This window comes from Falco rusticolus, chromosome Z (genome assembly GCF_015220075.1).
Source record: "Falco rusticolus isolate bFalRus1 chromosome Z, bFalRus1.pri, whole genome shotgun sequence".
Classification (NCBI taxonomy): domain Eukaryota; kingdom Metazoa; phylum Chordata; class Aves; order Falconiformes; family Falconidae; genus Falco; species Falco rusticolus.
In genome coordinates, this window is record NC_051210.1 from 50,928,035 (window position 1) to 50,955,847 (window position 27,813).

Consider the following 27,813-nt stretch of genomic DNA (forward strand, 5'->3'; position numbering starts at 1 on the left):
TTACTCTGAGTTTACTTCTTCATGTTTTCTAATAAATCTAAGCAGTACTTTATTATTAATTGGTGCTATTTTACCAGCAGTATGTAAATCAGGAAGACAGACATCTCATCCAATATTGATACTTACACCATGAGTATATTGTAAATTGGCTTGAGAAATTAAATATTACTGGAGATTAATACTGGAGAACATAAAATGTTGGGGTTTTTTTCACTTCCCCTTCATCTTCTCCTTAAGAATCCTTTCTGACAGAATATTATATCATGGCTTTTGTGGTCATAATGGTCTTTTGAAGAAAGTTTATGTTTTAAAAAAAGTGCTTGCAGTTCTTACTTAAAATCACATGGAGAAATGTATGTAGATATGTAATTTATTTTTTTAGTTTGTAAACATGTTTAGACTTGAAATACAGAGTAGATTGGCTTTCCTCAAATTTTAAGGACATTTTAAGGGCAGCGTCTCGCAAAATTATACAACATTGAAGGCCACACTACTCACACTAACAAAGCCATCACACAGCTTAAACATTATGTGTCACTGTGCATCACCTAACCCATCCTGGGGAATCCTTAATACTTTTGAGACCCTCTTTTTCTGGGAAGAGGATGGAGAAGTAACATGGTTTCCTCACTGTGGAATCAGTGAAATGATTATCTTTTTAATAACTACTTTATAACGTGTCTGGCAAAGAAATGAGTAAATACTAATTGCTTATGTCTTTCTAGTTATCTTTCTAAACCTGTTAGCAGGTATACCCCCAAGACCACTAAGGTACTCCAACCCCTAACAGTTTGCTTTGCTATTGCCTAGATCTGTGCCTGCATAGCTCTTCATCAGAGTCATCAGGTACCATATACGAGAGCTCATGCGATGCTAATTCCCCTTACAGATGTGCTGTATGTTTACTTTGTGGGTACAGCTGTGTTAGCATAATTATACGCATGCAAATATTTTCAATACAGGCAATGTCTAAGGTAGTGTCATGTCTTGAACTTCTGTAGGTATAATCTAGTTAATATATACATCAAGGGACTAGACAAAATCTGGATATAATTGAAAATGCATTTCTACTTAATAATAGCAGTTTGCATGTTAAAAAAGTATCTGAAAGGTACATCCCATATAAACACAAATTGCACTGGAAAGAACTATTACACAGTGATGTTTTTCTACATGAGGAGCAAAATACCATTTAGCCTAATTTTGACCGGCTTTTAGCTCCAAATGAACTTACTAGAGTCACCATACTTTATTTCAGTAGAGTGCCACAGTTAAAGCCAGAGCAATAGAGAAAAGAACAATAGCTGTCTGGTTTTGCACTTACCTAATATACTGTGGCTTATTTAGTGAACAAAGATACATGCCAACAGTACTTTATTTTTAAGATTTTGTTCTGGATTCAATAAAGGCTCATGTAACACAGAAAGCCGCTGGGACAGTTTATAGAGCATTGAATGTCCTAGCTATAGCAAACAAAGCCTCTAGATTTGATTTAAAAAAGCAGTATGTTCACCAGCATACACTGGATTGAACAACGTAGCCTGTGAATAAAATCTTGGAAATTATTTTTCCTAAGTTAAGAAGCAGAAGAATGATTGTTATACAGGGGTAATTACATGCGTATTTTAATATACAGCAGAGGAAAAAGGTAGCTAATCATTTGGAGTTCTTCAGTCTGCCAACTGTAATAAGCAAGAGATTGTTTGGAGGGCCAACTTTTTTCAGAAGTTAACCTTCCAAATAAAAAAAAATAAAATACAAAAAGATGTATTTCTTAAAAGTTACATGATGCATGTTCTTCTTGTGAAAGTGTGTGTACCAGGACTGCATTTATCGATCCTTTCAAACAAACAGGGCAGTATTCCATTCTATCTCCAAAACAGTAACTTTGTTTGTGGGACAAAACAACTACCCCAAACAACTACCACTTGAATAGGGTTCTAATCCATTTGGAGAAAGAACCAAACCAAGTCAGAAGGCAAGCAGAGGAAGCTCACATCGCTGGCGTGCCCAGCCGAACAGCCCGGAACATTTCCCCTGTGCGGGGTGTCACCTCAGGGCAGCTGCCCGAGCGTCATCTACAACAGAGTTGTCCCCTGGCAAGGAGAAGGGGACACTGTGATCCTGCTGACGTTTGCTGGGTGAAGCAAAGTTAAAAAACAGCAAAATACTTCCACCTTCTGAAGAACTTTTTTTTATTTTTTATTTTTTATGGTCATTGCAAACACTCCGTGTTATAATCTCAAGATGTGCATACGTGAAAGGTACGCGGCATCTTTGCTTTTAGGTAAGAGACTTAACTACCTGGTGCTTAGGAGCAAAGCCCCGTTCATGTTCATCACCCCTACGCCCTCGGTCATCATTTTGCCTAACGTCACCGTGGGCTGTAGGTTTTCTTTTAAACATTTCCAGGCGTCTCCCACCCTCTTCCGCTGCAGTGCAGGCGCCCCTTGCCGGGGCAGGAGGGCCGGCGGCCGGCCGGCGGGGCAGCCCCGCCGCAGGAGGCACGGCACCCCCGGCAGAGGCGGCCCGCCGCTGCCGCCCTCACCTCACGGGCAAACCGCCTGCCTCGGAGGCCGAGGAGGCAAAGCCAGGGCGGCCCAGCTCCTCGGCGTCCTCCCCGGCGAGGCGTGCGCTCCGCCGCCCAGCCCCTCCGCCGCCGTGCCTGCAGCCGGGGAGAGCGAAACTTCGCTGGAAGAGCTGCGAGCCGCCGCGCCGCGGCGGGGAGGGCGCGGGCCGGGGAAGCCCCCAAACGTGCCCCCCCTCGACACCTCCGCCCCCCGCTGCCGGGATGCGGCTGCAGCCCCGCCCGCCCCAGCCAGCCCCGGGGGGCGCCGCTCCCGGAGACCCACCGCGGGGGGGTCCGCGCCCGGGCCGGGCCGGGGGGGCTGCGGGGCAGGATTAGGTTTCAGACCGCCGGGGCGTGCCTGAACGCGCTTTCCCCGCGGCGCGACTCGGCGCCGTTACTTGGGGGCGAGAAGGACGAAGGCGGAGAGCGGGGCCGGGCAGGGAGACCCGCCGAACTGCCGGGGTAAGCGGGGCGCTGGGCCGTGCCGGGCGGCGGAGCAGGGTGAGCCCGCCCGTCGTCTGCCGGGGGCGCGGGCAGGGCGGGGAGGGACCCACCGTGTCGCCGGAGTTGTGAGCGGCCTTTCGAAACGTATTTATCGCGCGAAGTTTTGTTTATTACTGTTCTGTTGATGCGCCGCGTTTTGCCGGGGCCGGGGGGAGAGCGGGTGGAGGAGAGAGTCCGGGGAGCCACGGGGGGGGCTGAGCTTGTTGCTGGCGCCCCCCGCCCCCCCCCCCCCCCCCCCCGGGCCAGACTGCCGGCGAGCGGCGGGGAGCGGCGCTGGGGGCCGGGCCGCGGCTCCGGCCTGCGGCAGGCGGGCGGTCCGTGGAGGCCTGGCGCGGAGCCGTCCTCACGTAAACAAAAGCCGAGCTCCTCTCGGCTGCTGCGGGGAGCGCTGCTGTGCTCGCCCTCTCTCCACAGCTTTTCTCGTTGTAAACTCAGCGGGAGTGTGCCGTGCCCGGGGGGGGGTCGCCTCACCTGCTGCCGCCACTGAGCGGCCGCGGCCCGGGGAGGGGGTGTCCAGGGCGCGGCGGCCCTCGCCCAGCGCTTGGCGGTGGGCGGTGTTGAGGCTCGCAGGAAGCCGGAGCCGGCCCAGAGGCCCGGGCAAGACCGGCGGTTTCCTCCGCCGCGGGCGTGCTGGCTCCCGGCGGAGCGGCGGACCTCGGGCGCCGGTACCTGTTGCCGTGTCGGTGTTGGTGCTTCCCGCAGGTCCGGGCCCCGCTGTGGCTCTCCAGCATCCCCCCCGGGACCGCATGTAAACGTGACCGGTTTGGCGGAGTGGAAGTGGGGGGGCGAGGCGCAGTCCCGAGTTGTGTGCTTTGGTGGGTCTGGGTGCGAAAAGTAAGAGTCTGCTTTTTGGGATGGCTTGTTGTTTCTTGTGTGGTGTCATCCCCTGCTGCCCGTACCTCACTGCGTTACTGGAAGGAGCAATTGGAAGGAACAACGTTAAAGAAAAGCTCTCGCGAAGCCAACTGTTTGAACTCTGTGTACCACATTTAACAGATTTGATTTGCCATTTGGCTGAACAGTGTTACATTGTTTTGTTTTGGGTTTTTTTTCTTTTGTTTTTTTAAGCACTGCCTCATGCTTTTATCTTTTTCCTTCTTAACACATGGAGATGATTTTGTTAGTGTAAGCTGTTGAAGAGAAAACGTCCTTACTGGCTTTGGTGCCAGAAAGGGTAGCAGGAGTCTCTTGCCGGAGCAGAGCAGTGATTTACTGTAATCAAGCTGACAGGTCTGAATTCTGGTCTTGCAGGAGTCTGTTGTGTAATGCCTTGTTGTTTCCCTGTCGGCACTATGTTTTCCAAGGTAACAGGAGCGTGCTGGGAGGAAAATAAATTGGGAAAAGGGAAAGTGGTAAAATGTATTTTGTGGAAATGTTGTTTGATGCATCTATGTAAGTGAAAAGCAATGGAACGTTAGAAGAAAAGAAGGCAGAATCAAAGTGTCTAATGGCACATCCACCTTAATGGCAACATTTTTTATAACAGAGAACATCACATTTTTTTTTCTTTTCAAAATCATTACTATTTTTAATATACATGCTTTTTATCTTTCTGTATCTTGTGAACAGTAACATGCATGTAACATTTACTGATTAGCTCTGGTGTTTCAAATGGCTTCCTTTGGCTTTCAGGAAGCTTTTCCATCAGGAACAGGATACATTCTCCCCTCTCTTCACACAAAAGTGCACTAGGAAAGTTAGATTGGTATCAGCACTAGTGAAAAAGACCTGCACTACTTACATGCTAATGGATGATCTTTATATTACATCTGGCTCTGTTCCCTCTGAAGACTTAACAGACAATGCCCATACAACTTCTCAGTCACACAGATTGCTGCAAATGGTTTTGCTTTAGTAGGTAACACTTTAATCAGTGCATTGAGAATGATTATAAAGACCTTCTGAATTGTGTGCTGCATGTTTCACGTAAGAAAATTTAAAATTCTGTGGAGTTATTCAGTAGACTTTCTAATTTGAGCATTCTTCTGAAGCAGTTTAAGCTAATGCAATGCCGTGCTGGCAGTATACTGTATCATCATTGGTAAGGACACCTCTGTTTCACTCATGGAATTCCCAACAAGCCAATATATAAATATGCCATTTTTGCCAAGACAGTACTGGGAATTTTTTTGCTTTCGAAGAAAGACCCCATCCTTGCATACGAGACCCTGCACGGTAGCTGTTACACGCTGTAATGCTCTCCTGCATTACTCTTCTGTTACTATCACAATATACAAGGAGAAGTTTGTGTTTTCAGTTTGTAAGGAAAATGGCGACTCTTCATTGAAGCTTACTGGCAGCTGTTCAGTGGGGCTCCTTAGTCATTCATTTATGTATGCTGTTCTCACCTCTGTGAAGATTCTAGTATAAGAGGTGCAACTGTTGTAGGAATTGTGCTTCATCAGGTTTTACTGAATTGAATGAATATCATTTTCAATATCAATTGATATCAATTATCAATTGCTTATGCTGAAAACAAAGAAGAAATATTAACCGTGCCTGGGTTTCGTACATGAATTCAGTATATGTAATGTTGCATATATTCTGCATATACTAAAAAGTTGCTTTTCAGTTTCTGAAGCTAATACTGTATTTCAAAAGTTAGAGGAAAGTGATTCCAATTAATCTCAATTTAAAATATTCAGTGATTTTATTTTTTTTTTTTTTAAACAGATGATGTTAGTTTCCTTAACTGAAAAAAAAAACCCAAAACCAAAAAACCCCACCAGAAGAATTTCCTCTTCGGTGTTGTTGTTTTTGCAATACTCTTTACAAATTACTTTTGAATACCCTGTGTCACACATTTATCAGTATGTGAAAGCGTTAAGTATAATTTAGGCTCGTTTCCCAGTTGCAATTATAACTTGCTCATCAGCTAACATGGGTCTTAGTCTCATATAGGGCTCCTTACAGTGTTACAGAAGATTATTAATTAAACACAGCAGATTGCTTATTCATCGAAAAGCATTGTAAGTTTCCTTCATGTGTGATGTGTACAGAAGCTTAGAAATAGTTGAATGTTCAAAATTCTGTTTTCGTAGTTGTTTCAAAATAGATAATCCTGTTCAGCTCTACCACAGTTCTTTCACATACAGAGCACTACTATAATCTTTTAACATCTTTTTGATGCATTCAGTATTCTTCTAAATTTCAGGCTAGTAACGTCACTTCTCAAACAAAACTGCTTATAGTCTTAATATAGGCTGTGCATTAGTTCCTGAACTGCCTTTTTATTTCTGTTTTGAGTGCTTCAGAACAATTTTCATTAGCATAGGTCTTAAATATAAAGGTCAGGCATCTTGTGCTTGCCTGTTACATTCCAGGTAGTCAATGGAAATCTGCTTTGTTCCTTGTGAACAGTGCATGGTAATTTTGTTTGTATTAAGTCCTTGATTTGAATTAGTTCTCTCTTCTGTTAGCCAGAAGCATGCAGTCTGGGGTCTTTTGGCTCATGAAACCAAGTGGTTGATGTTAATTTGGCAAGCTCACGTCCTGTCAGTAAAACAGTAGGCTAGCCTCTTTTCCCCTTCTCTCTTCCTTTCCACTTGTTTTTGTTCATCCTCCTTTCCCTGTTGGTGTCTGCTCTCCTGCATTTACTTCCATGCCCTTTCCCACTATGTTTAAGCATGTGTGTTTCTTTCATTACAATAGTGAAGGCTATACCAGTCAGGCTACAGTTGTCAAGTCCTTGTAATATTGCTCATAATCCTGGAAAGTGCTGTATGCAATGGCAAAATTGCCTTTGTGACAGTAGAAGAATACATAGAAAAATGTGAGGTCTTTCAGTTCACCATGAATGGTTTCCACTGCCTTTCTGTTGACAAGACCGCCCCCAAAGATGCTGGGGATCACCTTTATTTCCTTCCCGGGGATAGCAGCCAGCATGCAGGAGGTAACTGAGTGCAATGGAAGAGCTTCTGGAAATTGCAGGCAAAGCAGAAGGTTTAACAGTGATTAGTATCTTCCACTTCCTCTGCGGTTTGATGTCCATTCCCACGCCAGGCAGTGCTAGCACAACATGCCTGTCTGAGTGATGGACAGAAACTAGGGGAGGGAAATGATATGGGATAGAAATCAAGTACAAAAGGATATCTCTAGCTCAGCCAAATCCAGGCCCAGGTGTTGAAATTTAGATTAGAAGATTTGAAATACTCTTTTTAGCAGCTATAGAATGCATGTTGTGATTACCATGCTGCTTAATTGAAATAATTTAATTTTAGTCTTGAGCAACTCCTAGCCAAAGTTTGAGCCTAGAGATCACTCTTAAGATAGGCATTTCCTCTGTATCCTCAGACCCCATCAAGTAATGCAGGAGCTACAGAGCAAAGCCCATTACTGTGTTTTCTATCTTTGGCATTGCATATTTGCTAATCCAGTGCTATGAGCATTAGTTTCCAGGGTATTACCTGAAATGGCTTTGTGAAATAGTAGCTGGACTACCTGTTAGTCAATCAGAGTAAGTTTCCTTGTAGAAATTACATGATCAGATGTGAAAGAGTAGTCACTGGAAGTGGGTCATCTTTCCGTTTCCATGAATCTTTTGGCTGTTTAGCTAAATGGCTTGGATGGTGCAGGGGAAAGGAAGTGATCAACGTAAATTTCATGTCTGATTTTTAAAATTCTGAGACCTGTGGATTTTAGTGTTTTAGGTGTGGGCACAAAGAAACCAGAGCTGCAGCACGGCAACTATTTTTTGGGAACTGACCTTATAGAAGAAGGGCAGGATAAAGTGGAGAAATGTGCATATACCATGTTTGTTTGTTAGCATAGGAAGTGTCACATTTCAGAAGTGCAAGTTTGGAAGGAATTGTATTTAACTTCTGTGCATGCTTCGTAGACGATGGCGTGTGTCTCACCATTTACCTGTCTAAAATGACTTGTTTTCTACTTTCCTGTTATAAAACAGGAGGAAAAAGAAAGGATGCCTTTTTTTTTTTTTTTAGCCACATCTTTCACATACCTGCGCCTTTAAAAACTTCAAAGTTAATTTAACTTGCTATTCATTTAGTAGTGTTTCTTCAAGTTGCTAATAAAAATGACTAACACAGTTGGTCTATATTCTTACTACTGTGTGATTAATGAACTTCGACACTGAAATGCAAAAATAGTTAAATCTACTTTAGGCTAAGCTAGTAAGCTCTTTGTGGCGTGACCAGTATTTGTATGATGTATAGAAGGGCTTGTTCTGGCTTCAAACTGCTGTGATACAGGCTGCCTGGAGTTAGCAAAATGAGAGAATCAGAACTAAACTTCCCATTTGTGCATCTAGAAGTCTGTGATGAAATTATAAAAATAGTCACTATAGCAAATGATAGGCTTATGCCTTTCAACAAATAATCATTCATGCCTCCATACTTCTCCCCAGCACATTATTGTTAGAATACCTGGAAGCAAGCTGGTTTAAAGGCCAGGAGTTGCAGCTGTAGTGGTTGTTGATGGTTATGGGTATGTCTCTGTGGTGCGTTTTGGACAGATGTGTGCTTGCTTTGCCTGTACTTCAGCTATGTTAATGCGCCCCTGAGCTGGTGCTGACAGATCCCACTTGTTAGCATGGATGTGGCACAGCAGGAGTACAGTCACGTGGCTTTTCGCCATTTCAGAGTGCAGGCAGAGCGAACAGAGGTCATCTTGGACTGCAACATGTAGAAATGCTGGTGTGTCTCAGTGCCTTGCATCTGCATCAGAGGAAGTGTCCTGAAGGAAAACATCCTGACTGCAGTTTTGTTCTTGCTCCCACTTAGTGCTGCAGTTGATGAAAGCTTTAAGCTGATGAGCTGAGGAGGATTTTCCTGCTAATATAAATACAAAATAAGGAAAATTAATCTGAGAGTTAAAAATGGATTTGCTGACGTTAGGGTAGCTCTAGAGCAGTGTTCCTACCTCTGAAGCATGAGGTAAATAGAAAGTATATAATGAGTGTCTTAACAGAGCTAAGGAATTAGTTTCATTGCAAATTAGGTAGCATCATCATTTATAGAGTATGTTTAGGACTCGTGTCTGCTTTTAGAAAGCTTCCGTTACGAATCATCAGAGTTTGTACCTGTGTGATTGCATGAAGACAGTGGTGACCTTGTCCATTCTGTCACTTGTAAAACATGCCTTTCGCAGGACACCAAGAATGCGGCTTTAGGCAAGTTTAATCATAATGTAAAGCAATATTAAGCTGCTCCAAAAGATACGTACTTTTTACAGCTGCATCTGTTCTTGAGTTCTCAGGGAGCTAAAGCAGAAGAACAATAACCCTGTATTTTCCCTTATTAATTTCCTCAGAAGGTGGGTATTGAATGTACGGTGCTGTGTGCTTGTGTGTATAGTACTGTGATAAACAGGATCATGGCACTGAAATGACTGAAAAATACTCCACATCCTTTTTTTTTGCACAGTTTTCTGGTTGCATTGACGACACAGCCCCGAGAGTAGCTATAGAGGAAGAACTGGAACAGTGAAACAGGAAAGAACTGCTTTGGTTGGCATTGCCACTGAGAAAAACAATTTTGAACATCACTTAAATACCTCTATTTGTAAATAGGGGCTCTGGATAGAAGATGTGACAGTAGTTTGTTAATCTAGAAGGAAAAACTATAAGCTATTAAGGTTTGGAGAAGCCATCTTCCTTCATAATGTATAAATAATCTCATCCAGACTTTCCCCATGTAAAATAGACTTTTTTTTGTCTTGTTTTTGAAGAGTGTCAAAGTGAAAACACAAGATACTGAGTTTGGTTTTCAGACCTGGTAATAATGTGCTGGGATTTGCCATGCCAAGTGAGAAAACAAATTCATAAAGGCTTATTTTTATTTATTACTGAAACGTGTAATTTGGATCATGCAGTAAGGTTACTTTGACAAAGTCAGATTCAAAGGATTTGAATGTTTGTCCCTAAGTAGTATGTTGTACTAGAAAGAATGATTAGTGATTCTATACTGATGTATTGGCAAATTCAAATGCAATACTGTAAACTGATATGAAGCCCCAGGCATACTGAATCTAGAGAAGCCTTGGAGATGGAACATGAAACCATTCTAAACCCACTTGATGTGGGTTTTCTGCACAAACTGCAAATGATACGTGCTTGTCAAACTGTTTATCCTGGCTTCTGTTCCTTGTAAGTGAATCTATGTTAACAGCTGGTTGTTTTTTTTTTTATTGCGAGGATTAATTAATGCTGGTCCTGCTTAGGTTCTATAACTAATGGTCTTGTTGAATTTTAGTTAGGCTCTCTTACCCAGAGATCTGTCAGCACCATTCCTTTCCCTATTTTTCAAGAAAAAAACCTTTTCCCTGAGTGTGTCAGGATCACTGCTCACCAGATTCAAGTCAGGATGCTGTACTGAAGTGCTTTCCTATTATCAAGAAAACAAAGGCACTGTTGTGAAAGATAAGATGATAAAATGCAGAGCTTAGTTCATACACCCGCAATGATATTTGAACTCCTCAGCTATCCATCTCTGTCAAACATACTCCGTTACTACAAATTCCTGAGAAATTGCAGACACACTGTTGAAAAAGAAAATAACCCCCAAAAAGTAACAAAAAGGAATAACAAAGCAATTTCAGAATTCCTTTTTCCCAGTGGACGATTTCCAGCCTGGAAACCCACGCTGGCAAAAGACCTGCCATCATCCAGATCTGATCAGTTCCAGTAGGCACCAATAGTGGAGGCTGTAGTGGGAGGGTCCTGCAGAGCTGTGTAGCATGAGGACTTGTGACTTACGTGACTTTTCTTTTTAAAAGGTGACTTTAAAAAATATGCTATGGCTCATGCACCTGAAATTGTTAACACAGAGCTTGAAAATGATCCCTCAGGGGATGTTTTTTATGATTCACTGGAAAGGAAAGCAATGAAACTGTGTAAAGTATCAGTAACAGCTATGATTCATAGCTTCTGATTAAAGCATTGCAGGAAGGCATGTTGTGCAACAGCATGCAGACAGCAGCTTTGATATGGAAATGAAAAAATATTACAAAGTATATTCCTAAAAAAAATTTCAGGCAGGTTTGAAGCTCCGAAGTGACTTAGGATATGGTCACTGTTGAGGTTACATTAATTATCCAAGGAGATGCAGTTTTTGTGGATTGTTATTTTGCAGGGCTGTTTCTTCTTGTTAGACGTCAAGCTTTTTTCTTCTTCAGAGCTTAGTGTTTCTATAAATGTGACCCTTTTCCCTTTCTGTTCTTTTTCAGAGAAATACTGTATTTCTTACCATTATTGGAATACAAGCTGAGAAGCAGAAAACATGTTGGAAACAATTGGTAATTTTTTTTTTTATTTGTATCACTATATTTTTGTGGCAAAATGAAGTGTGCATGATAGATTTAGGGCATTGGTACATACTGCTAAAGAGAGGTTCTGTAAGAAATACCTGCTGTGCTTAGAAATACATGATGTATTTGTGTTTTTGTATTTTGTATTTGCAAACAAAAGAGGCACCATCATTTGTTCAGCATACTTAATTTTGAGCCTGTTGTCTTGATTTCATTGTTTTAATCTTTACAAAAATTAAAAGAAGTTTGTATGAAAAAGACAAATGTTTTCTGTTATGGCTGGTTTTGTCACTACTTATTTAAGTAGTCTGTAGCCACAGGTCCTGTAACTGAATTTTAATGGAGGCTTTTTCACTTCTGTAACCTAGTTCTTGATGGACAAAAATGTAATTTTTGTTGGCTTCAGTTTTGTGCTCTGCCTCTGACTTCCTGATTGATTATCATAGAAACATAGAATCATTTAGGTTGGAAAGGACCTTGGAGATCAAGTCCAACTTCTAACCTAGGGTTGCCAAGTCCACCACTAAACCATGTCACTAAGCGCTGCATCTATGCATTTTTTAAACATTTCCAGGGATGGTGATTCCATGACCTCCCTGGGCAGACTGTTCCAATGTTTGAAAGATGTGTTTGGGCTGGGGTTTTTGTCCAGAATGGAACCATTCAAGTCCTCTGTGGTTTGAACAGTAGAGAAGGATACATTTAAACCTGTTATCTGCTTGTATGAGGCTGTTTCTAAACTGCTACTGACTAGGAATGATTATTGCTACAGATACATATCGGGCCCTTCAGGCCATGGAGCGCTTACAGGCAAAACTTCGGGATCGAGGTGACATTGCAAATGAAGAGAAACTGAGCTTATTAAAATCAGTGCTGCAGAGTCCTCTCTTTAACCAAATTCTCAACCTTCAGACTTCTGTTCAACAACTGAGAGATCAGGTAGGAAAAACACCCTCCGAAGTGTAAGAGGAAAAATTGTCAAGAAGGTGCAAAAATGTGTGTGTCTTTGTATGTTGAATGGTGAAATCAAATAGCCTAAATTAAATGTCTCATACAAAGCTTCAGGGTGCTGGGGGGAACATACCCGTGGACTTTTCTGTGCTTTGTTAAGGGCCATAGTTTTTTATGTGGGTTTTACATATATGCATGTTGCTTGCAATGTGCATGGTAGGGGAATGGTGATACTGGGTGGGGAGTTAACATAAGGCTTTCTGTCTCTGTTCTTAAAAAGAAATACGTTTTGTATGAGGTCTTAGAATTGTTTTCCTAGGAGCCTTTTATTTCTCTCGTGTGTCTTACCCTATTACAATGAGAATATATGAGGGAAGCTGTGGAATGTTGATTTCAGAAGGACATGAAGATCTTTTTCTTTTTGGTATAGGAATAAAAGATCAAAGAGAAGCAAAAGCTCCTACCTCCTTTTTCCTTAGTCAGGACTTTATGTAGAAGTACTACTTTTCTGCATGTCTTCAGTGAGGAGGAGAAAAAGGGCAGCAAGTCTACTTTATTGACTTGATTATTTATTGCTATAATTTAATTTCTTTGTCAGCAGAGTAAGAACTTGAAGAATTTAAAAAGTAGTCCAGTAACTGAATTAGGACTAACATGTGTATCTGGTTTTGCAAATACTTGTTCCTGTGACTTCTGCAAGATGGGCGACTTTGTGGCTGGTATGCAGTAATGCTGAAGTGGGAAGATGCAGCCCTTGTACGCTGACCTTATGGTCACTGTGGAGCCACATCTCTGACTGGTGTGCAGTGGTCTCTTGACTGGTGTGCAGCTGGTGAGGAGTCCTCACAATTTTGATGCCACTTCAGTTGTGTGACAAAACAGTCTCACCCTTTATTACTTCTTGTGGATCATCTTGATGCCATTTTGCAGAGACAAGAAATAAGTTAGAATGGTGTCTACAGTGCTATACATGACCATGTTTTTCAGAGTTCACATGTTTAGTGTTTAGAGATGTGATGATAATAAAGTGATTTTAAAAAGTCTAGGAAGAAAAAAAGCTGTTCTGAGGGTTTGGTTGCTTTGCTGTTTGAAAAGAAGAATTTAGCAGTGACATCTAGAAATTATGTGAATGATGTAGTGATGACTTGGGGAACGTGTAATGTGAATGAGTGTGCCTGAAGCATGAATGGGAATTCAGTGAAAAGGCAAATTAAATTTTCACTTTGAGACATTAGCTGTGAGGTTAAAGGATGTCACCTAAAGGTTAAATACAGTCACATAAATTAGTAGTATTAAGAAGCTGATACTACAGGTGGGCAATTTCAGATGTGTATTTTTTAAAAAGCAAATAATTTTACTTTCTGCCCTAACCCTGCGGGTTTATCTGTGAGGTAACTTTAGTGATCTGTGCATGTTCATGATGCAAGCATCCCAGCAAAAGTAGGTCAGAAAGTGAGACCTACTTATGGGCCTGTAGGCCTTAATAAATTTGAGGGTAGGAAGTGTCTTGAGGCACTGTATCTGGAAGTGTCTTGGTTTAACCCCAGCTGGCAACGAAGCACCACACAGCCACTCGCTCACCACCTGATCTCCCTCAGTGGAATGGGATAGGAAAATCAGTAAAAAGATAAAATCTGTGGGTTGAGATAAGTGCAGTTTAACAGGTAAAGCAAAAGCCGCACATGCAAGCGAAGCAAAATGAGGAATTCATTCACCACTTCCCATGGGCAGGCAGGTGTTCAGCCATCCCCAGGAAAGCCGGGCTCCATCATGTTTAATGGTTACTTGGGAAAACAAATGCCATCCTTCCAAATGTCCTCCCCCTCCTTCTTCCCCCAAGTTTATATACTGAGCATGATGTTCTATGGTATGGAATATCCCTCTGGCTAGTTTGGGTCAGCTGTCCTGGCTCTGCTCCCTCCCAGCTTTTTCTTGTGCACTTGCTCACTAGCAGAGTGTGGGAAACTGAAAAGTCCTTGATTTAGACCAAGCACTATGTAGCTACATATAAGACATCCGTGTGTTCAACATCATTCTCACAGTAAATCCAAACCATAGCACTGTACCAGCTACTAAGAAAAAAACCCCAAATACCTCTATCCCAGGAAAAACCAAGACAGGAAGGCACAGAAATGACAGGCAAGAGCCCTGTCTTCTATTTGTGCAGTGAGTCTGGAAAGTGAGCTGGCAAATCCTGTAAACATCTGTCATGTTTCCCTAGCAAAAAATAGGATGCAAATACACAGTTTTAGCAGACAGACATGCCTTGCATTCCATTGAAAGTTGCTACTATTTTTTACAGTCTAAAATAGTGGACTTCCTTTTCTTTTTTTCTCCCTGAGGATAACTGATCTTTTAAGCACCAAAAGAAGATTTGAGAAAGTGTGTGTTTCTCCGTGCATGGAGGTGTTTCATATTTGCTGTCCTATTTTATTAAAGCTTCTGCATGTTAATTGGAAATTGATCTACTTCATTGTTGACATGTGCTTCAGAAGAGCCTCTTGAGTTTGCATTTGTGTTATGTGCAGTGGTGTGGGCCGAGTGCTGTGTTGCTTCATCTGGGTGTTGGTGAGGCTAACTAAAGTCAGCAAAGCTGATGTTTTGGTGCTTATTTGTCGGTGCTTTAAAAGTTTTTTTTAATTAATTGAGCAAGCAGGTTTTGTTTGCAGTGCATATATGTCATTGTGAAGTGAGGAACCGGAGTGGGAAAAGTCTGGACACAGCAAAGGTATGATTTTTTGAGAATTACTGTCCTGACTTCACTAGTCACTTGAGTTGAGGAGCACTGAAGGAACCATTTTTTTTCCCCGGCCTTTTCAAGTGTTTATTGTCCTGATGAAGAGCAGTCTCCTTGTTAGAAGATAAAGGAGTGACAGAAAAGAAAAAACTGGGACATTGTGATGTTTTGAACTTTTCAGTAATATTTTATTTTCTTTATAAAATATTTTAAAGAAAATACCAGACCATGCTGGCAGTTCTCTCCAGCTTCTCTTCCTTTCCTTTGTCTCTCCTTGTCTACCTCTTCCTCTTCTCCTTCTCCCGTCTCCGCTCCAGTCAGGGCTCTGCCAGAAAAAAACACCCTTCCCTTGGCAGGGCTACATTCCTCAGATGTTTTTTTTGCTTGAGAGTTTGACCATATTTTTTCATTCTCAATGCAGTCAGTAGTGAGAAAGAGTTCCCTTGCGGTGCAGCATATACTGGGTTCTATGGGATAGCTGGGTGTGAGGGTGGAAGAGGATTTAGGGAAGAAGTGGAGAAACTGTCTTTTCATATTGCCTGTGGACACTTGCTTAACTCTGTGGCTTGCTGTACTAGAGGAGGCCTTTAAGTCCTATCCTGACCCCCCTTTCTGCAACAGTGCTGTTTGCTCTGTGCTTCGAAACAAAATGCTTATAAGAAATGCTAATGTGGGACCTGCTTCACCACCCTGAGGATGGAGACAACAGGGAGCAGCCAGCAGGGTGGTGCCGGAGCAGTGTGGATGCCAGTGCCAGTGCCTGTTCCTGGGGAGCCTGGGGCTTTTGCTGTGGGGGAGGCAGTGTGCCTGCGGGGATTGCTGGGCAGGGCAGGACGCCTGCAACTCTGTCCTTGCTGCTGCCTCTCTGGAGGCCTCGCACAGCGGCTGGCTTGTGCTTCCTTGCTTCCAGTGCGATTGCTGTTGCAGCCAACATTTTTATTACTTGGAGCACCTGCAGCAAGCTGAAGTGCTGCCCTGTGCTTCTGTGTGGTCTCCAAGGGCTGGGACTCAGTGGCTGGAGTGCAGAACCGCCAAAAGTGCAAAAGTTTGCTCTTGTCCAAGTTGAGATCTAGCAATGCGGATTATGTTACTTTAAGTTTTGATGCACCGCAGACATGGCTTGGGTAACTTTTTTTTGTTAAAAAAGTATTTTGAGGAACTGCATGTAGGCACTATTTGATTGCATTTAATGTCTGTCTGTGTGACTGTAACGTAAGTTTTATCATACTTGGTGACATTTGTGAGATTTTCTTTTTGTCTTATGCCAAAATATGACCACATTGCAGATGTTACATACAGTAAGGAGAAAGCCAACCAAGGAAAATTAGCATAAGCCAAATGATAAAAAAAGCAATATTCTTCCATATGGTACTTACAAAATCAGAGTGCTATAAAGCTACTTCTTGAAGTATGGTGATTTTACTACTGCAAAGTAGCGCAGTCTGTATGTTACGAAAAATATTTAATGCAACCATAAGAGTATTGTCTTTCCAAGATTTTCACTTGTGGTTTATTGCTCCCCCTGGAATCACAGAGTGATCAGGTTGGAAGGGACCTCTTGGAGATCAGCTAGGTCAGCCCCCTACTAAAGGAGGTTCTCCTGGAGCAAGCTGCACAGAATCGCGTCCAGACAGGTTTTGAATGTCTTCATAGAAGGATACATCACAACCTTTGTGGGCAGCCAGTTCCAGTGCTCACCCTTAAGATATTTGTAGACATTGGTAAGATCCCCCAGCCTTCTCTTCTCCAGGCTAAACAGGCCCAGCTCTCTCAGCCCTTCCTCACAAGGAAGATGCTGCAGTACCCTCATCACCTTCATAACCCTCCACTGAACCCTCTCCAGCAGTTCCCTGTCTCCCTTGAACTGGGGAGCCCAGAACTGGAGCCAGCACTCCAGGTGAGGCCTCACCAGGGCAGAGTAGGGGGGATGATCACCTCCCTTGACCTTTGGCCACACTCCTAACACACCCCAGGATCCCGCTGGCCTTCTTGGCCACCAGGCCCTGCTGCTGGCTCAGGGGCAGCTTGCTGTCCTCCAGGACTCCCAGGCCCTTTCCCGCAGAGCTGCCTCCCAGCAGGTCAGCCCCAGCCCGTGCTGGTGTGCGGGGGGTCGTTCTGCTCCCCAGGTGCAGGACCCTACACTTGCCTTTGTTACATAAAGTTCCTCTCCATCCAGCTCTCCAGCCTGTCCAGGTCTTGCTGAACAGCAGCACAGCCTACTGGTGTACCAGCCACTCCTCCCAGTTTTGTGTCATCAGCAACCATGCTGAGGGGACAGTCTGTCCCTTCATCCAGGTCACTGGTGGATGAATTGAACAAGGCTATGACCCTGTACCTATCCCTGGGGAGCACTGCTAGCTACAGGCCTCAAGCTGGACTGTGCCACTGATCACAGCCCTCTGAGCTCTGCCATCCTGCCACTTCTCAGTCCATATCACTTCTCATCTAGTCCATGCTTCCTGAATTTACATGTGAGGATGTGTACGGGAGACAGTGTCAGAAGGTTTGCTGAAGTCAAGGCAGACAGCATCCACAGCTCCCCCCTTGTCTATCCAGCTAGTCATTCCATCACAGAACTTACTCAGGCTGTTCAGACATGATTTCCCCTTGGTGAATCCATGTTGACTACTCCTGGTAACATTCTTTTCCTTCAAGTGCTTTGAGATGGCCTCCAGGATGAGCTGTTCCATCCCCTTTCCAGGGGTGGAGGTGAGGCTGACTGGCCTGTAGTTTCCTGGGTCCTCCTTCTCGTCCTTTTTGAAGACTGGAGTGACATTGGCTTTCCTCCTCAGGCACCTCTCCTGCCCTCCATGACCTTTCAAAGGTGATGGAGAGCGGCTTAGGAATAACATCTGCCAGCTTCCTCAGCACTTGGGGGTGCATCTCATCAGCACATATGGATTTGTGGGTGTCAGGTTTGCTTAAGTGATGGCTGATGTGATCCTTCTTGACCAAGGGAAAGTCATCCTTTCTCCAGACTTTTCTCTTACCTCCAGGGTCTCGGAAGTTGGAGGGCCAGCCTTGGTAGTGATGACTGAAGTGAAAAAGTCATGCAGTAACTCCGCCTGCTCTGTGTCATTTGTCACCAGGGCACCCACCTCGTTCAACAGCAGGCCCACATTTTCCGTAGTCATCCTTTTCCTGCTGATGTACTTGAAGAAGCCCTTCTTGTCCTTAACCTTCCTTACCAGATTTAAATCCAAACGGACCTTAGCCTTCCTTGTTGCTTATACTGGACCTACACCTCTGTGCTTAGCAAGAATATACACCAGTTCTTCCCAACTTTTACATGCTATAAGCCTGTATTTGGGGGGGACAGGGAAAAGTATGGTTGTCAGGTTTTTGCTTATAATTTGTCTGTGGATTCTGAACTTCTACCTTTAGGGTAATTATAAATGTGATTATAAAACAGAGATGTTTTTAAGGGGTGTGTGTGTGCGCGTTTCCAGAGAGGAGACATTCTAAAATCCTATGCATACACGAAACTTCATTCTGTTAACAGTTTGACATTTTTTTTAAGGTTTCATTTTCTTCTTGAACTTTCACAAGTCAGCTGCCACTGTATATGAAGTAGGCTTACAGTGTCAAGCAGTTCCTCCACTGAAGGTGTTAGCTGTGTTTGTTTAAAAAAGGTGTGATGAAAATGAGGTGTTTCTATCAATTGGTGTTGAAGAGGTGGTGTTCGATACCGCATTGTGGCTGTGCTGTAACAACAGTTTTACTGAAGATTTGAGGTGAAGCTTTGTAAAGTTCTGGTTAAACTGGTGTGGATTGGAGGGTGATTTTTGTCTTTTACTGCATGTTTAGTATGCAGCACTTCTTTTCAGTGATATTTCAACCATCACACAAATAAAAACCATCCTGTGTCTTTAGAATGATGCAGTTAATAATTAGTTTTGGAAAATGTCTTAGAAAAACATAAAAATCTTCCATCTCCTGGTTTGGAGGGCAGAAGAAATGGGACAGGCCAGTCAATTCCTAAATGTTTGCAGTGGTGTCCCAGCTCATGCAAGTATGCAGAAAGCATGAAATGTCAGATTGAGAAGGTGGGCACTATATTGCTAGTTTGAACAGGATTCTGTCAATGAAAACAAACAATGCTAAACCAAAATAGGAGGTGTTACTGGTGCTGGTGCTACTTCTGTTTTAGCGTGGGGATGTATGAGTTTTCTACCAGAGAGAGAAACATAAATCCCTGAGGAGACTGTCATATCTTAATTGAAGAACTTAAAACTTGCCTAAAGAAGAAAGTGGTGATACTGGGCACATGTTCAGCTGCAAGTTAATGTGTCCATCGTGGCTAGCCTGCATTCACAAACAGTGAAATGAACTGCCTAAAGCAAGCCTCTGTTAAGCAGTACTAGCAGAACGTATACAGAACATAGTATGGGATGAACACAGAGCTCCTCTGCATACTGAAGGTTGTACTGTACGGGGTATTGAGTGGTGCAAGAAGTTTTTCAGATTCAGAGAAGGTATATAATTCAATTAATTATAAGGGCAATATGTCATACTCAGTAACCATTTATTTCTGATGTGTAGCTCCATTTTTTTCTTTGCTGTTTGTGCATACAAGAAAGTGTTTTATTGTATATTAGAGAAAAACAATATCATGATGAAAACACCATTTTTATCATTCATACTAATCTAAAAATATTGTATTTTAGGATTATTGTGGCTTGGTTGGTCTACATTTTGTGCACTGAATGATTTTTCCAGTGTTGCAACTTGCTCCCTATGTGTTTTTGTGTAAAGGAGTGTTGCAGATACAGCAAAACATTGACTTTTTATCCAGAGGGAGATTTCACAGACTGGGATTGTCTCTGGGTTAGCAGTCTGCACACCATGTGGTAGCATGGAAAAAAATGTAAAGTGAAATTTGTGAAGGAAGATGGAAGGGAAATAGAGGGTGAGGTGGGCACAGCAACAGTTTCTCAGCTACAGTCAGTTTCTGTGCCTTAAAATTCTGTTTCTATCCTTTTTTGCCTACATGGCTTGTTCTTTGAAAAGCAGAAGGCTTTCTGGCTTTCTGTATGTAGCCTCAGATTTTGCTCTTAGCATTATTGTAGGATTTTCCTTCTTCTTTTCACGTTTTTGTCTTAGAAGATGACTGCACACTTCATTCGAAGTGGGGGAATTCACACACAGTTGAGTTTTACAGGACGATCAGTAATACTGGTGACTCTTCCCCTTCCGCCATCCTGAAGATGAAACCTCAGGAAGCTCCTGCCACATTAAAAGGGTCCCATGACAGAGTAATGCTATGCTTAGAATGGTGCTAAATGAAATTGAAGGCATTTCAGGTTTTTCTCTAGGTTTAGTCTTGTTGACTGGAGTCATTACTGCTCTCAGCTGCTGCGGCTTGCATACTTAGTTTGAGGTTACCACTCCAGAGGCTGCACTGAAGAGGTTGTGTGAGCTCTCACTAATCTATATGCAGAAAAAACAGTAGGTTTTGCTTATAGTACCCTGTTGCTTGTTTAGGGTAATCTTGCTGGCTTTGCCTGAGCAGGTGATGAATTCTCTAGTGACTCCTTTCAGCAAGTGAGCTCTGAGGATGGTAACCTTCAGCAGGAAGGGCAGTTTGGTGCTGTTTTCTACAATAAGCAGTGCAAATTAGAAGATGAATGTATACATGTTACTTAGGAACATTTGTGATACCAGACGCATATACTATGGCCTTTGAGTATGCATCAGAAGTAGTTTGGATTTATATCATTTAGGCTGCTTCATCTTGCTGTAGAAATGTAAGAATGTTTTAAAACAGAAACAATGCAAGACTGGCTAGGTACAGTAGTATTAGTTATTCTTGCAAATTACAGTTTGACCCATGACAATTTTTTGTGGAAAGGAATGTGACAGCAGGATGCGTAAGAAGATTTGAAGGTAGGAGAACAAGAAGTGAAGCACTTTAATTGACCAAGTTCAATGATATACTTTTATACATTGAAATGGATGACATTGGGAAGGTGGAAGTGAATTAACCTATTATATGGAGTCAAGCACATACGAAACACAGTATGACATAGACTTACTAGTTTCAAATCCATGCATATAATGTAAGGGGAAATCTTGTGTTCATGGAAAGGGCAGAATTTGATTATGTCTCTGGGTGTTGCTACATGTAATGAACTGTGAAACTAGGCTTATCTATGTGTGCCTTACAGGCTTGCTGAAATGACTGTATGTGATAAAGAAAGTGTATGTGTGCACATATTAGGCATTATGATTCGTCTGAAACATAACACAAGTGATACCTCATACATATGGACAACAGAGTGTAAACACTGTAAGATAGAAATCACCGAGTTCCAAACATCCTGGTTTTCCTCTTTCCAGTTTTTTATGGCAGACCAGGCTAGGTGCTGTTGAGGACTTTTCTTTCCAGTGCTGTCTTGTGGTATTTTTTGTGTAACTTAAGGGTCTTCCCAGCCATAGGTGTTCAAGAAATGACATTCATTCTCTTGTATTTTCCTAAAGCACGTGGATGAGAAGGAATTGTGTGATGGAGAACGGTACTGATATTGTAATGACTGGATGGTTGGGAGAATCATGTGATAAACCTAGTGGAAGTAGTGTGCTTAAACAGTTGAGACTGGTGCAGTAGACATTTTAGAATACATTGACAGTTTTGAAATTTTTGTTGATACTTGCAGTTTAAAAATAAGGCTTCAGTGAAGGGGAATCCCAGTCTTTTGTATTGTGGTGGGGAATGCTAGAAAATTTGTGCTGTAAAACTATAAGAAGTATTTGAGGCTGCGATATTGTGGTCCTAAATTGTGGTTAGTGTGCCAGGCAAGTATAAAACAGGTCAACGTAGGGTAAACCAGTGCCTGTTGACAGTCAACAGGCAAGTGGGACAACAGCCATATGAGGGCTTCTGCTGAATTCACCTGAGCTTTGTACCACCACCAGCCATTCGTTAGAATGGTTGGCAGACATCTGCTTGAAAATAATTTTTTTAGTATGGCTGGGCGAAGTGAAGAAGTCTCTTACTTTGTTTTCTGCTCTAAGAGAAGTATATTGTCAAGGTTGTCAGTGTAAGGGTAGGACACTGGTTTTTGGATCAGCCTGGTGATTGTAGACTTGTTCAGTAATTTTGTGTTTAATTCTAGCTCATGTAGAGAGTCGCATTGGCAGCTGTAGTGCATAGTAATGCAGAAACCCTGACAGGTGAGATTTGCTCCCTGTGTAGCTGGTGAGACTTCTTTCTTTTTTCCATCAAAATACACTTTGCTTTAAAACTACTAGTACAGTAGGGAAAGCTTAGTCGTATTTTGTTTACGTCTACCATTCTGTTGGAGTACTTCAGGCTGCTATGCTGATATGAACAAAAAGAATTCTAGACAGATTATGGAAAATAATTTAGGTTATTCTCATCAGTTTCTTTAATGTTTGATAATTCACGACTTTACATGAGTTGTAAGTATTAAAAGATAATTTCCCTTCTAAAAATTATGTTTTTAAAATTGCAAATGGGGATTTCAGATATTTTTAACAAGCAATTGACCTGTTTTGGTGCTCTTGGATAGGGAAGAGATGCCATGTTAGAGTCTGACGAGTGGCTGGGGGAGTGGGAGGACAGCCCTCCCGTTGGGTCATGAGATTTGGAAAGGATCCCCCTGCTTTCTGAACTCCTTCTCAGAGAGGAGTCTAGTTGTGGCTAGATGCAATCCTAGTCTCAGATTTGGTCAGCGGTTTTGAGTCTAAAGGATTATGTGTACAGCCTCTTACTAGAGTTAACCTTTACTTGTCAGAGCCCAGTTTAAGGACTTTCACTGAAACAGTTTTGCAAAGTTGAAAAAATAGAAATTATTTAGAGATGATTTATTAGGGTGACAGATATAACAAGATTGGAATTGACATTGATAAATACACTTACTGCAAAACTCAAGGGCTTTTGTTAGTGATATTGTCCCGGGTAACATCCAATGTAGTTGGAGCCGCAAGTCTTACCAAAGAGACGTCCCTTCCTGGGGAGAGAGAGATCCAGGCCCCTTGACCTGTCCTGTAGTTAAGAGTTCTCATTGTTGGGAAAAAAAAAAAAAGATACTAAAATGCCAGATCTTATACTCGGGGCAAGGTGGGACTAAGTCAGTTACTGTGCGCTGATTGGCCCTTAACAAGGTGTCAGTTTGGGAAGGTCGTCTGGGTGCGATGGTTCAGCATGGAGCGGGAGGGTTCAGTACAGGTAGAGATTCACTGTCACAGATGTGCGAGGGTCTTCCTGGCCTTCACTGAAGCAGCACCAGGCTGTGAGGACCCCACTTCACCCTGGATATCACTCAGTTGCTTTGCTTGTTAGACTTTGTTCGTTATCTGTTTTGCAAGAGAGACATGCTGCTCAAGCCAATTTCCTGACTCCATTTTAAGCTGAATACAGTGTTCATTGTTGTGTCAGGAGGGGTGGTGTGGGTGGCATGGGGCAGGGCACACCACCACAGGAGGTTTCTGCTCTGTCTATAAATCTATGTTGACATCAATCTTTTACAGGTAAATATTACACCTTCCATACATTCCACTGGTGAATTCCCCCAGCTTCTCCATCATGGTGTGAATTTGGGGTCCTTGCCCCATAATGAGTCGTATTTGTTGGCTCAGCAGAATGGCAGCTCAGCTAAAGTGCTAGAAGCATCAATGAGATCTGTTACACCTCAGATTAATGGGAAGTCCTCAAGTGATGACTTTGAGCAGCTGATCAGAAATATGTCCCAGGTAAGCATGTTGCCTCGTAACCATGAAATGTGGGTCCCTAATGATCTGGAAGATTGAAATGCTTGTATTTTTATTTAAAAGCAATTGGGTTATTAAGCAAACCGGAGCTCACTTGCTATATAAACTAAAAATAACCTTTTAATTTGAGCAACAGTCGGTAAGTGAGAAAACAGTTGGAAAAGTAGCCTTGACATTATCACTGCTGAGTTACTACTGTCCGTAGCTGGGCAGTGTGCCTCTTGCAGATCAGCATGCCATTATCTTTCCGTGCTGCTATATCTGTGCATGAGGGAGATGCTTTGTCAGAGCATGCTCTTGTATGCATAACTAATGAAAGCTAGTTCTGTGACTTGCTTGGAAATAAGATGGAAAATTCCTTTTTGGCCTGGCTACTCATTGTTCTGTAGTCTTAGCTGCTTTCCCGTGGTAGGCAAAAATGGTGTACAAGTCCCTTCAGTGGCTGGAGCTGAGAATGGCCAGGCATATATTCTAGCATTTTTCTAATTAACCTGTAATAGAGCCAGGTAGAAGAAGTGTTCTGCTGTTCTGAAAAGCCTTTTGCACAGTCCTGTTTTCTGTCTTGCTGAAATCCATCCTCTTTTTCTAGTTCTGCTTGAGAGTTTGTCTGTGCCCTCTAAAATTTTATAGACACATATCGTAGTTCAGTCTCTGCTAAGTCTAAACTCTGTATATTTAGTTGTTGCTTCCTGATTTCCTCTCCTGGGCTGTAATAATCTTTATTTCTCAGACCTTTCGTAATTGTCACTTTCCTGTGTGATAGCAAGAAGTTTGAACTGAACAACTGTTCCAGTTGTTATAGCCTTGTCCAGCTGTAGCTGTCAAATTAGGAAATTATTCCCAAGTTGTTCACCACATTCGTTAATACTGCTTTTCAACATTTTAAACATTTGTACCCTTTTTTTCCTTCTACTGAACAGGGTCGGCTTGTTGAGACTATTGAGCTTGTTAAACCTATAAGTGGTGGTCTGGGCTTCAGTGTCGTGGGACTCAAGAGCGAAAACAGGGGTGAACTAGGAATATTTGTGCAAGAAATCCAGGAAGGAAGTGTGGCACATAGGTAAGATTGCTACTGGAATATTTTACTGTATCAAGTGCTAATATGGCACTGCAATTTAGTTGTGTTATTGCTGTTTTTGTGGTACAAGGGCACATTTCTCTGGCATTCTAAGCCATACATCGTAGTAGATTTAAAATTACTGATCACTACAGTTTATGTAACGTTGGAACAGGGCAGTGTACGATCTGTTCCGAATTTCTAGAAACTACAGATGTAGTTCCTCTGTGGTTTGTTTATAGTATCACCTTTCCAACAGGGAAAACGGGAAAGTTACTCTTCTCTGCCATGGGTTTTGAAGCTGAAATACAGATTTTGCCATCCTTGAATGCAGTGAAAAACAGTTTGGTGCAAAAACCCCAGTTGTAGCTAGCAGCGTTGTTTGTTAGGTAGGGTTCCATTGAGCAAGTGTGAAACCTAGCTTTTAAGTCAAGCAAGTCTTTAAGAGTTGTTGAACTCTTAAAGAGATACTTAGTTGATATTACCAGAAACTCAGCAGTGACAACAGCTTGCTCTAAGTATGCTTTAGACTTTAATTCTGATTCCAGAAATAGTGTTGAGAGAAATGGGTTTCTGCTGTAAGAACAGCCCAAGGGAGCAAATTAATGCAGTAGTGAATGGCAGCAGCACTGGTTCACTGCAGAATGGTGGAGTGTATCACTCTGTGTGGATTTGCTGATCAGCATCCCTGCCAGAGCTGGTTTGTGGTGCACTCTGTATGTTGTGTGGGATGTCTGAGTCATCTCGCTGCTCTTTCTCACTGTGCTGTAGGGAGAAAATTTCTGATTATTTGTGGTCTGAACACTGTCCTTTAACAGAGGGCAGAGCGTGGCCTACAGAGTTAATTCAGTTATGAAAAGTGGCATGCTCTATTCATGACAATATTTTTTAACCCGCCTAGATTTCACTTTTCCACTTCTTTTTTCTTCCCCTTCAAGATGTGTTCACTTTTACTTTTCTTATTCCATGGAGTTGAGACATATCTTTACTGAATCAGGCAGGGCCTGATTCCCTGGCAAGAAGAGAAAAATTAAACAACTATTACAGGGCTCATAAATCAGAAAAGCCCTGGCAGTAATGAGTCTTTGAGAGCACTCTGAAAAACAGTTCAAATTCAAAAGCACAGAAATTATGGGTTGAAGCTAAATAGCATTTTTCCTGAATACTGTTGGGTACCTTGGCTTCTACATTGTAGGTGCTTACAAAAGCTGGTGTAATAGGCATCCTTCGTTTTGTTACTGCCCTTTGATTTCAAAGCATTGCCACTTTGGGATGTTGAAGACAAGACTCCAGAGTTTTTGCTGGTTTATTGTAGAAGCAATAGAAGTGGTAGAGGAGGCAGAGGGTAACTCATCTGTGTATGCTTTGTACATTTCCTTTGAAGTAGGTCTGAGGAAGGGCTTGGTGTGTAATTTAACAGTAATGCTTCCTTTGTCAGAAAGTGAAGAGTTACTTTTTAATTTGTTCAGGGCTTTCCCCCCCTCATTTAACAGGGGTCCGTTTTATCATTTTCTTTCTGTTTCTGTCTCTGCCTTTCCTTCTTTTTTCTTCCCCAGCCCCACTCACCACCCCCGCCCCCCCGCCCCCTGGCCCCCCTTGGTTTTTTGCAAAACAAAATTTGTTTCCGTAACATCTTGATGAAAGTGTGTTCCACTCCATGGTTTGATGAATATTCAGAAGGAGCACACTGAACAAAGTGGAGCACTTGGTCTGTTAAGCAGGAGGCTCAAAGTCAAGGATAAACATAAGTTCCCAGGCTATGGCTGGGAGTGACTGAGATCTAATATGCTTAGTCTTGCATGGGGGTACAGGGAGAAGAAAGCTGGCTGGGGGGTAGTAGCCGGGGAGAGTGGCAGCGGGATTAGCTTCAAAGGAAACGATCACCAGGATGCCGCATCAGCTCCTTTCAGCAAAACTGCAGGGAGAGATTAAAAAGTGGGGGGAATAGAGACCAGGTTATTAAAAAAACTGGAAAATTGTCAAAATACTGTAATTTCTGTGGCAACACTTCTTTGGTTTTTCTTTTTTCTTTATTTTGTCATCCACCTTCCCTGTTTACACATGCGTGACAGAGATGGAAAGCTGAAGGAAGCAGATCAAATCCTTGCTATTAACGGACAAGCCCTTGATCAGACAATTACACATCAACAGGCTATCAGCATCCTACAGAAAGCAAAAGATAATGTCCAGCTAGTTGTGGCCAGGGGCACTTTCCCTCAGCTCATCAGTCCTGTAGTTTCCCGGTCTCCATCTGCTGCTAGCACAGTTTCAGCCCATTCCAACCCGGTGAGTAAACCCCAAACATCTATGTGTTTAGTTCTGGGCATGTAAATGCTTAGTGCATCCAGTATTTTGAGACTTTTAATTGTAACTTGTATGTACATTTCCTTCACATTTCTTGAGGTTTTTCTTCTTTTTGTCTTTGTCATAGCTTTTCCCCATAAGAGTGGAAAATACTCAGATTTGCCTGGGGGGATCTTGATCTTGGACATATTCCTTCTTCCTGTCTGCCAAATTCTGTGTATACACCCATGCAAACTCATGAAGCTTTATGTTGAGGTTGCAGTAAACAGGATCTTTTTTCTCTTTGCCTTCTGCTTGGGCAAACAAAAGTGTTATAGATGTTGCTGTATGGTCTGCACCACCAGCTGGATGGGTGCTTCTCTGTTTGTTTCTCTGTCATCTGTCAGCAGTGGGGCTCAGTGGGGGAATTGCCAAATGCCTTGTGTAAGGACATACTTCAGGACACCCAGAAAACAGCTGTGCTACCTTTCATTTCTTTTGAAAGCTTTTGCAATCCATGTGTAGAGAACATAGCTCAGAAACATGGTAATACTAACTGCACTTTCCCTTCCTGGTGTCTTACTCATGTAAGGGCTTACCCTGGGATGAAGTGGCCTCTCTTTGGTTTCTGTGGGTTTTGCTATTTAGTTGCCTGTGGCTCTTCTTTAAGAGAGTCAATAATAGGGAGTATATAGAGCAATCAGTCTGGAAAAA

At 42.6% G+C, this 27,813-nt stretch overlaps 1 protein-coding gene across 18 annotated transcripts in view; it reads left to right on the forward strand.

Moving 5' to 3' along the window:
* Window positions 1-2,498: 2,498 nt before the first annotated feature.
* Window positions 2,499-27,813, forward strand: part of MPDZ (multiple PDZ domain crumbs cell polarity complex component) — a 99,320-nt gene continuing 74,005 nt past the window's right edge. For 12 of the 18 annotated variants that reach the window (XM_037373288.1, XM_037373290.1, XM_037373292.1 and 9 more), the window contains exons 1-6: window positions 2,500-3,031; window positions 11,258-11,326; window positions 12,111-12,277; window positions 23,520-23,741; window positions 24,680-24,819; window positions 26,889-27,102. In XM_037373288.1, the coding sequence (XP_037229185.1) occupies window positions 11,311-11,326; window positions 12,111-12,277; window positions 23,520-23,741; window positions 24,680-24,819; window positions 26,889-27,102 (759 nt within the window). In that variant the 5' untranslated portion in view covers window positions 2,500-3,031; window positions 11,258-11,310. Of the gene's footprint in view, window positions 3,032-11,257; window positions 11,327-12,094; window positions 12,278-23,519; window positions 23,742-24,679; window positions 24,820-26,888; window positions 27,103-27,813 lie in introns of those variants that run through there. The other 6 variants (XM_037373299.1, XM_037373301.1, XM_037373303.1 and 3 more) reach the window with 3 other exon arrangements.